At 42.9% G+C, this 12,642-nt stretch overlaps 1 protein-coding gene across 4 annotated transcripts in view; it reads left to right on the forward strand.

Moving 5' to 3' along the window:
* Window positions 1-12,642, forward strand: part of DDX42 (DEAD-box helicase 42) — a 34,397-nt gene that overhangs the window by 19,063 nt on the left and 2,692 nt on the right. For all 4 annotated transcript variants that reach the window (XM_037886761.2, XM_037886759.2, XM_037886760.2 and 1 more), the window contains 7 exons: window positions 865-964; window positions 3,014-3,061; window positions 3,671-3,768; window positions 6,031-6,307; window positions 7,915-8,141; window positions 9,837-9,947; window positions 12,121-12,222. In XM_037886761.2, coding sequence (XP_037742689.1) covers window positions 865-964; window positions 3,014-3,061; window positions 3,671-3,768; window positions 6,031-6,307; window positions 7,915-8,141; window positions 9,837-9,947; window positions 12,121-12,222 — 963 coding nt within the window. The remainder of the gene's footprint in view (window positions 1-864; window positions 965-3,013; window positions 3,062-3,670; window positions 3,769-6,030; window positions 6,308-7,914; window positions 8,142-9,836; window positions 9,948-12,120; window positions 12,223-12,642) is intronic.

Here is a 12,642-nt window from a genome sequence, read left to right on the forward strand (position 1 = left end):
TGTAGACCACTGGGCTTTGCCTCATCAGACAAGCAAGAATTCAGTCATTAGTATCCCCAAAGTAAAATTATATTTAAATAAGTCTCAAGTGAATATACAGGGCCCCAGCAAAATTTAGTGTTCCAGGTAGCTATGCCTTTAAGATCTAAGAAAATTATACTGGCATGTGTCTAGTGACAAGGTAGTGACCAGTTTAAACACTGGGTTGTCTGTTGGATGTGGGGTCTCTAGTGCATGTTTCACTTAAAACATGAATGAAACTAAGAGTAGAGGATCATTTTGTATTGTTGCCCCTAAATGCTGGGATGGGAATTTCAAAGAATTGTGTCCCTAATTCCAAAGGTTCTTTTGAAAATCCCAGCCTTAAAACTTAGTCTACCAGGCACACTAACTGGATGTATTCGGAATCTTACTTGCGCTGACTTGAAAATATAATTGATACAGAACTGCTGTATGAATAGCAATGGTCTGTTATAGACTGAAGCATTGAGACATTTTCTATTACAAGTCTCTTTTTTAGTATCATGATGATTTATACTGAGTGAGGATTAAATACCAGAGCAGTAGCCACTTTCCTCAAAGATGCCGCTTGTTAACACCAGTGGTTCTCAAACTTTTGTACCAGTGACCCCTTTCACATAGAAAGCCTCTGAGTGCGACCCCTCCTTGTAAATTAAAAACACTTTTTATATATTTAACACCATTATAAATGCTGGAGGCAAAGCAGGGTTTGGGGTGGAGGCTTACAGCTTGCGACCCCCCCGTGTAAGAACCTGTGACCCCCTGAGGGGTCCCAGCCCCCAGTTTGAGAACCCCTATGTTACACTTAAAGGCTTGTGGATTTTAATTTTTGTTTTCTCATAGGGTCGCTTGATTGATCATGTGAAGAAGAAAGCTACCAATCTTCAAAGAGTCTCCTATCTTGTGTTTGATGAAGCAGACAGAATGTTTGACATGGGTTTTGGTATGTATTGAATGAAAGCCTCCATACAGCATAAAGTAGGGGTACACAATTTTCAATCTGAATTGGCTGCATGGAACTCCTGTAGCTTACCAGAACTTTGAAATCCATTGAGAAAAGTCTGTTTGGACAGAACCCTGGCTAGGTATGCATTTAAAGGGCATGACCTTTTAGCACTGATGAAAAGGGGCCAGGCAGGTCTAGCAAAATGATCATGGGAATGGGATTAAGGAACTGCTAGGTTCTAATCCTGACTTTTACCTCCAGCTTTCTGGGTGGCGTCGTGCCACTCCCTTCACCCCGTGCCTCAGTTCTGCATGAATAAGTTGGGATGCTGTAGTAACACCTGCCTACTTCACTGAGATGTTACGTGCTTGATCAGTGCATTGAATTTGTGTACAGCTTTGCAGTGTCATTAAAGAAGGTCCGTGCCTTGATGTAGCACAGCTTTGACTCTCCAGTGGCCGAAGCAAACCAAAGAGGAGAGAGGCTTGCTAGTGTACTGTAAGAGGTGCAGGGACTTGCACTCAGATTAATTAGGAGCACAATTGAAGGGAGCTATGAAACAGCATTTTGGCAACAAACAAATGCAACCGGGAAGCAATAATAAAATAAACAACTCTTCAATCTGTTTAACTTAAATATGAAATATGGGGCATAAAAATTGCTATGGAATTGCTGTCTGAGCTATTCTACTGATTGTTGAGCAAATAAAGTAAATTAGAGCATTTTGATAGCCTCACATTTTTACTAATAACTGTGTTTTTTGCTGGGTGAATAAAATGTAATTAATTTTTTTCTGTGATAATCATCATGGGAACGAGCAGGCAAGGTTTTGTGCTTGTAAATTTCCATGATAATTTGGTAAGTATGAATTACTTTTTTTTTTTTTTAAATGTGCCCTAGATAGTTCTTGTTTGTTTTTTCTTTTTATATTGCAACTTCAAGCATGGGATTGCCATTGCTTTGTGCCCCCCATCAAAGATTATTGAACTGGAATGCTTACCTTTCCAAGCCAGTGCCTATTGTATTAGGGCCATTCAGAGTTAGGAGTGGAAGGAATTGGAGCACTACACACACTGTTCCCTCATTTTTGGGAAGCAGCCTTGCTTAGTCTGTATCTCAGGTTAGCTCTACAGTCATGGCACTAACACTTAGGCTAGAAGTCAATAAGCCCTCTCAGAAGCTGTAATGAATGCTGTTTCACAACCAAAGGCATACTCTTGCTTTGCAAAGTGCATCAATTTTCTGTATCTTTCTGCCAAAAACCATTTACTGTGCTATCTTCATCTGTTTCATCAGCTGGCCTGAAACACTTGCGTACTGAAGTCTCAGTTGGAGTAAGCTGGCTTCTAATAAACCATAAAAAGAAAAGGAGTACTTGTGGCACCTTAGAGACTAACAAATTTATTAGAGCGTAAGCTTTCGTGAGCTACAGCTCACTTCATTGGATGCATACAGTGGAAAATATAGTGGGGAGATTTTATATACACAGAGAACATGAAACAATGGGTGTTACCATACAAACTGTAACAAGAGTGACCAGGAAAGGTGAGCTATTACCAGCAGGAGAGCGGGGGGCGGGAAATAGCTCACCTTTCCTGGTCACTCTTGTTACAGTTTGTATGGTAACACCCATTGTTTCATGTTCTCTGTGTATATAAAATCTCCCCACTATATTTTTCCACTGAATGCATCCGATGAAGTGAGCTGTAGCTCACGAAAACTTATGCTCTAATAAATTTGTTAGTCTCTAAGGTGCCATAAGTACTCCTTTTCTTTTTACGGATGCAGACTAACACGGCTGCTACTCTGAAACCTCTAATAAACCAATGATTAGTGAGTCTGAACAGCAAGAAACCTCTTCAGATTTTTGTTTGCTAGGGCAAAATAAATAAATATGTATGTATGTATAAAAAGTACTATGGATCCTTTATTTTATTTTTTTTAAATCCACTGAATGCACAAAAAGCTTGACTAGATGTCCTTCCACTCACTAGTGAAATAGTACTAGGTTTTGATTATATGCTGTTTTTCTCTTTCCTTTCTCAGAATATCAAGTGAGATCAGTTGCCAGCCATGTGCGCCCTGACAGACAAAGTAAGTACAAGCATGTTTCAAAACAAACTACCACAGGGTAAAAGCTAGGAAGAGGCATTGATATTTAGTAGTTAGAGCAAGAGTCTTGGAGCCAGGATTCCTGGATTCTATTTCCAGCTTTGCCACTGACTCATTCTCTGACCTTAGATAAGTCACTTGGGGCAAGACTTTCAAGAGTTCAGCTCCAGTTGTTTTCAGTGTTGTTTAATACCTAGCTCAGAGAGGAGTTGATAGACAGACGTAATATTTGATTTGCTGTGAGATCCTCTGATGGAAGCCGCCATGGGAATACAATGTGGCATTACCGTCTTTCCACATCTTGTTTTTGGATAACTGAATAAATGCTCTTATTCTAGCCATTTTCCTGTATATGTATTTAAAGTATTCTGGAAAATTAATACAAGCCTGAGCTGTTTGTGCTAAGGGATTTGATGGAAATTTGCCTTAAACTTGGTAAAAGATTGACTATGACTCAGAATCCCTAATACCTAGCACAGTTTTTTTATTTCTTTTGTACAGAGCTTGTTAATAAGATCTATACAGAAGTGTTTTCATAGTACAGAAAGGGAGTGTACTCTTCAGAGAGTTCAAATAGACTTTTCCTTCCAGCTCTCTTGTTCAGTGCCACTTTTCGTAAAAAGATTGAGAAGTTGGCCAGAGATATCCTGATCGACCCGATTCGAGTGGTGCAGGGAGACATTGGAGAGGTAATCCTGCAACATTGTTTCTGAAAGAGAATTCAAAGATGGTGGAGGAAACCATCTTATTCTGTCGTCTTATGTTATTTACATTAAAGCTTAGACTACAGCTGTGGTCATTGATTGCCAGGAGGAAATATTTTGCATTCTTGAACACGAGGTCTGGAAAAAATAAGTAATGTAATTTAAAAAAACTTGTATTCTAATTTTACGATAACTCAGAAACTTTAAGGCCAGAGGGACCATCATGATCATCTAGTCTGACCTCCTGCATGTCGCAGGCCACAGAATCTCACCCACCCACTCTTGTAGTAGACCCATAACCTCTGGCTCAGTTACTGAAGTCCTCAAATCTTGATCTAAAGACTTCAGGTTACAGCCATTTACTCCAGTTCAAACCAGTAAGTGACTCATGCTCCAGAGGAAGGCAAAAAAACCCCAGGATCTCTGCCAGTCTGACCTGGGGGAAAATTCCTTCCTGATTTCAAATATGGTGGAGTTAGATTCTGAGCATGTGGGCAAGAGCCATCAGCCAGACTCCTGGGAAAGAATTATCTGTAGTAATTCTCTGTAGAACTAAGCATCCTTACTGTGATAGGAGCTTTTATTAATGCCTGGAGCAACACTGATACTAAGAAAATTGCTCTAGAGAAAAAATAACTCATAAATTGCTAAGTTAAAGTCTTTCCCAGTTTGGCCATTGATTGTATTCACCATCATAGATCTAGGTGCCTAAGGTTTAGATACAGGCGTTTAATGAAAACATAATACAAGAAATAAATAAATGATAGTATTTGGTCTTTGTGGCTGTATCCGAGTACTGTCTTAGGGTTCAGTACTGCTTCCATCAAAGTTGATAATTCTGCCATTACCTTCAATGGCTCAGGCCCTTAGTTCCTGGTGTAGCCTCTGATTGCCTGGAGATTAACAGGTTACTAGCCTTGTTACTGAGCTAGAAAAGATCTAGACCCCTTTTTTTTTTTAACTTAGAACTTCGTTACATTTTGTTCTAATAAAAGTCTTTTTTTTTCTTTCTTTTAAGTTAGTATATGTCTAATCCTGGCAACCCAACACAAGTACATTTTCAGCACAGTGCATGGCAGTTTGGCATTTCAGTTTCTGTTACTATGAGACTCATATGGATGAATTCCTGTGTTTTGCCCTGAAAATGTAAAGGATCAATTAAACCTATGCACAGGTTTTACAATTGTAAGGCTCCTCATGAAACTAGTAATATAACAGCTTCCAGCTGGTTTATGTGGGGATTTTGGCTACTTACTCGCTTGGCAACAGCAAAACAGCTATGTGTCAGCTAATTGTGCAAACAGGTGACAGGCATACATCTGCTTTGAAGAAATTTTGCAAGTAATATATGCAAATTGCTGAGATCTAACTGTACAGCAGGACATTTATAAGAGAATCCTTCCCTACGGAAATCTGTACACACGCTTTCTAAGGCAACACATCCTGCCTTATGTTTTATTAATAAAGAAAATTAATGGCTGATTAAAGCCCTTTGGTTTTCAGCTTCCTGGTCAAGCGTTCTGCCTTTGAGAAAAGGAACCTCTTTGCTAGCTCAGCCAGACAGTGCCCCTTCTGTTGCTGCAGGGCAATGCAGATATTCTGGTTTCTTTGGGCAAAATTATGACTGTTTTGAAAACATCCTCCTCCTTGGGACAATTTGTATCAGAGTGTGCGCGCACACACACACACCCCAAATGGTGCCATGTCCCCCACTCCTATTGGTTCAATATAGAGTTTGTACAGTGAACCCCACCAACACCACGATTTACCCTGGTTCAGGTGAAATGTCATAACTCCTAGAGGAACCTTCTTCCTCAGATCCTGCACCAGTGATTTTTCTGATGAGTGCCCCTCTCTTCATATCCTTAGGCCTGATTATTCCCTTGCTCTCTGATCCTTGTCTTGCTTAATCTGTCTGTTTTAAATGGTAAATGTGGTGCTATAGAACATTAGAAGCATCCTGGCAAGGTCTGCGCTTTGCCTCTCCCACACTGATGGTTCAGCCAGTCCCAGCCTTCTGTGCCCCATTGGGTCAGTGTATTCAGAGACAAGGCAAGGGAATAAATACAAACTGAAACTGAAACTTCTTCAAAAGGGGAACTTCACCCCATTTCATCCTACTCCTACCCCTCGCCTCTACACTTCTGATTTGAATCCCTGTGCTGCATTCAGTGTCTGCCTTGTACTTGTTGTGCCATCCTTTACCACTCTAGGTTATAACTGTTGTCTTCTCTTTCCTTCCAATAGGCAAATGAAGATGTTACACAAATTGTGGAGATTCTCCCCTCTGGTCCTAGCAAGTGGAACTGGCTGACCAGGCACCTGGTGGAGTTCACTTCTTCTGGGAGTGTTCTTCTCTTTGTCACCAAGAAAGCAAATGCAGAGGAGCTGGCCAATAACCTTAAACAGGAGGATCATAACCTAGGGCTGCTTCATGGTGACATGGACCAGAGCGAAAGGAATAAAGTCATTTCAGACTTTAAGAAAAAGGGGATCCCAATTCTGGTTGCTACTGATGTGGCAGGTAGGGAACACGTTTCTCATTAGAGTTAATATATACAAGCTGGCAGCCTCAACAGAGAGGCTAGTGAATCAGCATAGAAACTAAATGCTGCCATGTGCACAGTTGACCCTGGTGAGAGCAACATGAGGGAAACTTGCATGGCAGCTGACTGACTATACTGCAGCTAAACAAAAGACTTTTTTTCCAGCCTATCACCTAGTATCTTACACAAGATGGACATTTTAATATGATCACATGAAAAACAAGTTAACCAGAGTACTAGCATTCTGTTTTTCAGCAGCTTTTGTTTTTTGTTCCCCATTTAATGAAAACAAAACCTTTGGAGTGTTTTCTTAAAAATGAATTGTGTTGCGGGGGGCGGGAAAGGGTGTCAAGTTATAGGCCCAAGGTTAGGCCACTGGCTTGGGATGAGAGAGACAGATTCAAGTCCCTGTTCTGCCTAATTCAGAGCAGAAATTTTCATCCCAGATCACTTCAAATCAGGCTGAGCTGGGACTTGAACCTGGGTCTCTCACATCTCCTGCATCCCAGACCAGTACCCTAATCCCCCAAACATTTTGGCTTCATTGAAATTTCATTTAGGCAAAAATATTCCAACCACCTCTACATACAAATCCATGTGTGCTACCTGTTAGGCTTTCCCTATTGCTCTGTTTCAAGATGTAGCTAAAGAGGGAATTTGGACTAAGCTGAGGTCAGCAAGCTTTGGGTTCTGATCTACTGGCTTATGTGACCTTGAGCAAGTCACTTTGCCTTTCTGTGCCTCAGTTTCTGCATCTATAAAATGGCTACTACTCACGTCACGGGATTGTGAGCTCTCTGAGAAAGTCCGATGAAAGGGGATAGAGAAGTGCAAAGTATTAATACTAACTCTCTCTCACACACACGCGCGCGCGCACACACACACACACAGAGTCTTCACTGAGGGAAGCACAGCACCTTGCAGTTATGTGCATTGCTGCTGATGATACTTTTCCGTGCATAGAAATGGAAGTAAACAAAAGGTAGCAGGGTTTGCTTCTGTAGCCTTGGGAACAATAGTCAGATGTTTTTTCAAAAGAACGCTGTACTAGGAGAGGCGTCTTATTTTCAGTTCTAGCAATACTAGACTACGGATCTGCTTGCCAGCTGCTCTTAGAAAAGGTTAACTGCTCCCTTATGAAGTATTGACTGTCTGGTAGCTTAAAATCAGTTGGGACATTAAATAGTCTTCTAGGAGTGGGGAAACCGACATCAGAAACTTTCAGGAAAACAGTTTTTAGATCCTGGACTTTTGACTAAAACAGCATGTTGTTTTATCTGCTGTATTCTCTAGTAAGGCACTCTTCCCCACCCTTATAGGGGACATACTTGACTGAATGGGTCTCTTCCATCTCTAATGTCCATGATCCTGTTAACCTGATGTGTAGTGTTGTCCGAGTGGCTGTCGTTAAACTTCAGCTAACCAGTGGTTTCAGCTATAACAGGGTTGGCTTAAATGGGTTGTTGTCTAATGCAAAGCGCTCTCTTGTTTGAGCTGTGTAAAGTGGCCCAGGTCCATCTGGATGGGATTTCTTCGTGTTAATTCAAGATAATCAAGCTGATCGTCATGTTGCTCTATGTTACAGCTCGTGGTCTGGATATTCCTTCCATTAAGACCGTGATCAATTACGATGTGGCCCGTGATATAGACACCCACACGCACAGAATTGGACGTACGGGCAGGGCTGGTGAGAAGGGAATAGCTTACACTTTACTGACTCCCAAGGATAGTAATTTTGCTGGTGATCTTGTCAGAAATATGGAAGGAGCCAATCAGCATGTTTCAAAAGAACTCTTGGACCTTGCAATGCAGGTACAAACAAAAACATATCTCTCAGCTAGGGGGAGCATCGTCATTCAGTGGGTAGAACTGGGCAAGGGGGAGATGAGTTCAGGAATATAGTCCTAGCTGCATCACAAACTTGCTCTATTGTCTTTTGTCTCACTATGTTTCAATTTCCCTACTGTAAAATGTAAACATCATACCTGTCCACTTTTCCGGGGTTTGTGAGGCCTAAAAAGACTGACAGTGCCAAGGAAGCCAGGACCTGCTGATTCCAGCTGAGCACTGCATGGGTTTAAAGAGGCTTATTACGATCAAATCCTCACACACTTTCTGTCTTTATGGCAGGGACCTAGAAAATGTGGCTTAATTGAGAGTTGTGCAAGGCAGCCATTGCTGAGACATCTGCTCTGTGAAATAGTTCTTACCTGTTCCTGGTATCTGCTCAGCAACACTGTCCGTCCAAGCTATTCTGGCATTTCCACAGGAAGCATGCTTGATAGTCAGGGTTGTAGCATCGCATTCTGGGATTCCTTAAGTACTTTTCCCATACTGCCCAGCACATCAGCTGGGAAGCAGGAGATTTGGGGATGGAGTTAGTATTCTCATGGCTTCATCTCTACATAGGTTAGACATTGTATGGGTAAATATTTTGGAAATGTCTGAAAGGCCCAATTTCCAGTGTGACTTAGAGTAGGGCAGTGGTCACCAATCTTTTTCTCTTGGCGCCCCTGCCCCACCCCTCCCCAGTTCCAGAGCGGAGTTGTAACCAGGATGAAGGCAGTGTCCGGGAGTGGCAAAGGGTGGGAGCCAGGAGCCAAGTCGCAGCTGGGAGTAGGGGCCAAGAGCAGAACCATGGCTGCAGCCAGGGGCTGGGAGCAGGGCTGGGGGCAGAGCGGGGCCGGGTGGTGCTCCCTTCCCACTCCCTCATGGGGGCTGGCCTGGGTCCTGCCATGCCCCCCTGGATGTTCCTCTATGCTCCCCCTGCTCCCCCCCCCCCCCCCGCCCCCGACAGTTTGTGGACCACTGGAGTAGGGAGAGTAAGTCCACTGACTTTCAATGAGGCTTAGGTTCCTGGGATCACTTTTGAAAATGGGACTTAAGCTCTTAAATCGCTTAGGCACTTTTGAAAATTTTACCTCACTGATTCCACCAGACCTGAGCAAACCAAGCCAGGCATTTGGCAGGTGCAACCAATGCTCATAAAACCCTGGGACGGTGCTTGTGTGTAGCCGTAAAACTTTGCAAACTCAGAATGTTCCAAGTAATTGTGGCAGCATCTTTTTGCCTTCGGGACCGTAGTTTCTGCTTAGCCTGTTGCTGGGGTGAATTGATGGGATCAGTGGATCCCAACAGTGACGTGTGGAAGGCCATAGACCTCCCATGATGAAGGTTATTAGAGAATGTCTTTGTTCCTGTATTTTTACAGGAGAAAAAACAAACCGTGAACATGGCATAAGCGTTTAATAAACAAAACCAGTGCTCACAAGATGCATAACATAGAGGAAGCATCCAGTCACAAACATGGCATGACTCCATCTGCAGTTTAGTTTCAGTACTGCTGTTTCCCCTATCCCATCAGCTTGTGACAAGGTCTGTTTTGGGGCAGGAAATAAAACTTCTCTGTTTTTCTTTCAAAACGATCAAACTAAACCTTTCTCTTCCCACACTTGCATTACTGAGCTGTTTTTTTGCATTTCAAGGAGTTGTCTTTGTTTCGTACAGAATGCCTGGTTCCGGAAATCCCGTTTCAAGGGAGGGAAAGGCAAGAAGCTGAACATCGGCGGTGGTGGCTTAGGGTACCGCGAGCGGCCTGGCCTGGGTTCAGATGGCTCTGTAAGTAGAGAACTTTAAGGGGCTAATTTCAGAGCCCTGAAAACGTTAAACTTAGAATTAGCATTTCTTATCATGAAAATCCAGGCTAACATTGGAGCGTAACGCCACAGGGCCTCTACACAGGATTCAGCTTATCTGGTTTCAGACTGTTGCACAGCTCAGAATCTTTGAGATTTAAACAGATCATAGAAAACTCCTTGTGCTAGCCTTGGTGACTTTGTTTAGAGCCACAGAGTAGGTCTGAGAGGGATGCGATTCTAATTCGACTTGCCTTTTCCTGAAATCGACATTCAGCACAAAACCTGTACATCCTAACTGGTCCTGGGAGTGGTGACTGCGCCACGATAACAGGATATAGTTAAGCCAAGAAGCTCTGCACAGGTTGGTTCCTGACACCAAAAAATGTATGGAATTCAGTTAGACTGGCTGGGAAGAGTCATTAGAGCCCTGTCTGTGCTAGAAAAACTACTTGTTGCTGCCCAGAGGGTCTGCAACAGGTGTAGCTGAGCCGGCACAGAGCACAGTTTAGCTTGAAAAGTATCGATGATGTACCATGTGCAGCACCAGTACAATAACCAGGGTCAAGGCCGGGTCAGCATTTAACCTTAGCTGCTGCAGATTTTTGTTTTCGTCTGCTCTTCCAGCTAAATCATATTCAGCCCTGGTTCAGCTGCAGCTGTTGCTCAGGCATACATAAGCCCAACTATACGTATAAAACGATGGGGTCTAAATTAGCTGTGACCACTCAAGAAAGAGATCTTGGAGTCATTGTGGATAGTTCTCTGAAAACGTCCACTCAATGGGCAGCAGCAGTCAAAAAAGCGAACAGAATGTTGGGAATCATCAAGAAAGGGATAGATAAGAAGACAGAGTATATCATATTGCCTCTATATAAATCCATTGTATGCCCACATCTTGAATACTGTGTGCAGATGTGGTCGCCCCATCTCAAAAAAGATCTATTGGAATTGGAAAAGGTTCAGAAAAGGGCAACAAAAGTGATTAGGGGTATGGAACGGCTTCCATGTGAAGAACAGTTAAAAAGACTGGGACTTTTCAGCTTGGAAAAGAGACGACTAAAGGGGGATATGATGGAGGTCTATAAAATCATGACTGGTGTGGAGAAAGTAAATAAGGAAGTGTTATTTACTCTTCATAACACAAGAAGTAGGGGTCACCAAATGAAATTATAGGCAGCAGGCTTAAAACAAACAAAAGGAAGTATTTCTTCACACAATGCACAGTCAACCTGTGGAACTCCTTGCCAGAGGATGTTGTGAAGGCCAAGACATAACAGGGTTCAAAAAAGAACTAGATAAATTCATGGAGGATAGGTCCATCAATGGCTATTAGCCAGGATGGGCAGGGATGGTGTCCCTAGCCTCTGTTTGCCAGAAGCTGGGAATGGGTGACAAGGGATGGATCACTTGATGATGACCTGTTCTGTTCATTCCGTCTTTGGCACCTGGCACTGGCCACTGTCAGAAGACAGGATACTGGGCTAGATGGACCTTTGGTGTGAACCAGTATGGCCATTCTTAGGTTCTTATATAGGCTTGTAGACAGGGTCCATGTGACAGGCAGGGACCGGTTTTAAGGGGACTCTTCTGTTCTGGATTCCTGCTCACTTCTCCAGATGTGGAAATGAGAATATCCCACAAATGCCTGTTTACCTGAATTAAGGGTGCACCTTCAGATATAAATTTTCTATTCTTTCCCTCCCCGCTATTAACTCTTCTTTCTTTATGGACAGCTGCATCTGGTGGTAATGTTGCCTAGAGGTTAGAGCAGGGGACCAGACTCCTGAGTTCTAATCTTGGCTATTTCCCCATCAGTAAAGTGGGAATGACTCTGCCTCTCACGGCTGTTAGGGAGACAACGTGGGTGAGGTAATATCTTTTATTGGAGCATCTTCTGTTGGTGAGAGAGCAGAAGTTGGTCCAATAAAAGGTATCACCCCACCCCACCCCTGTCTTTCTACTATACTGGCACCCACACGACTATGACTACACTGCATACAGTCTCAGGGCTGTTGTGAGGCTTTGCCATCTTCAGGGAAAAGGCACTCTAGTACTGCAGAGTAGCATCCAGTCCCTGAGTTTGGAGGTAGGACGAGGTGAAAAGTGTGTAGTTTAGAGAGATCAGTTCAGTTTCCCCTTTGCTTTCTCCTCAGGACCGTGGGAGCAGCAGCAATGTGATGAGTAACTATGAGGCGTACAAGCCATCCACTGGGGCAATGGGAGACAGATTGTCTGCAATGAAAGCAGCGTTTCAGGTTTGTTTGATCACTCGTGTTCCCTAGGTCAAAAGAAGAGCTCATGAAGTAAACACTGGATTTTTTACTACTGATCAGAGACAAAGCTATGGGCTTAGTTTTTTGGAGGGGCAGAGACCCTGTTGGCTTCAGTATGAGTTGGGTACTTTAACACCTGAAAATCATACCTTTCTCTGTTTTTAATTCTGAGTGGCTACGCTGGCTGTCATACAAACAGAATACATGTCCTGTGCTATTCACACCACCTCTTCTTGGCTCTAGTTTCCCTGTGCAGTAAAACTGTGAAGCTATCATGGATTGAGAGACTTCACCAGCAACCTGTTCTGGAAACTTTAAAATATGCTTTTACAATTCAGTTCCTCTTGCAGCTTATTAATATTGCTTGTGTAGTGAAAACTTCCATTCCCTGCATTTTGTTCT

Source organism: Chelonia mydas, chromosome 27 (genome assembly GCF_015237465.2).
Source record: "Chelonia mydas isolate rCheMyd1 chromosome 27, rCheMyd1.pri.v2, whole genome shotgun sequence".
In the NCBI taxonomy this organism is placed as follows: domain Eukaryota; kingdom Metazoa; phylum Chordata; order Testudines; family Cheloniidae; genus Chelonia; species Chelonia mydas.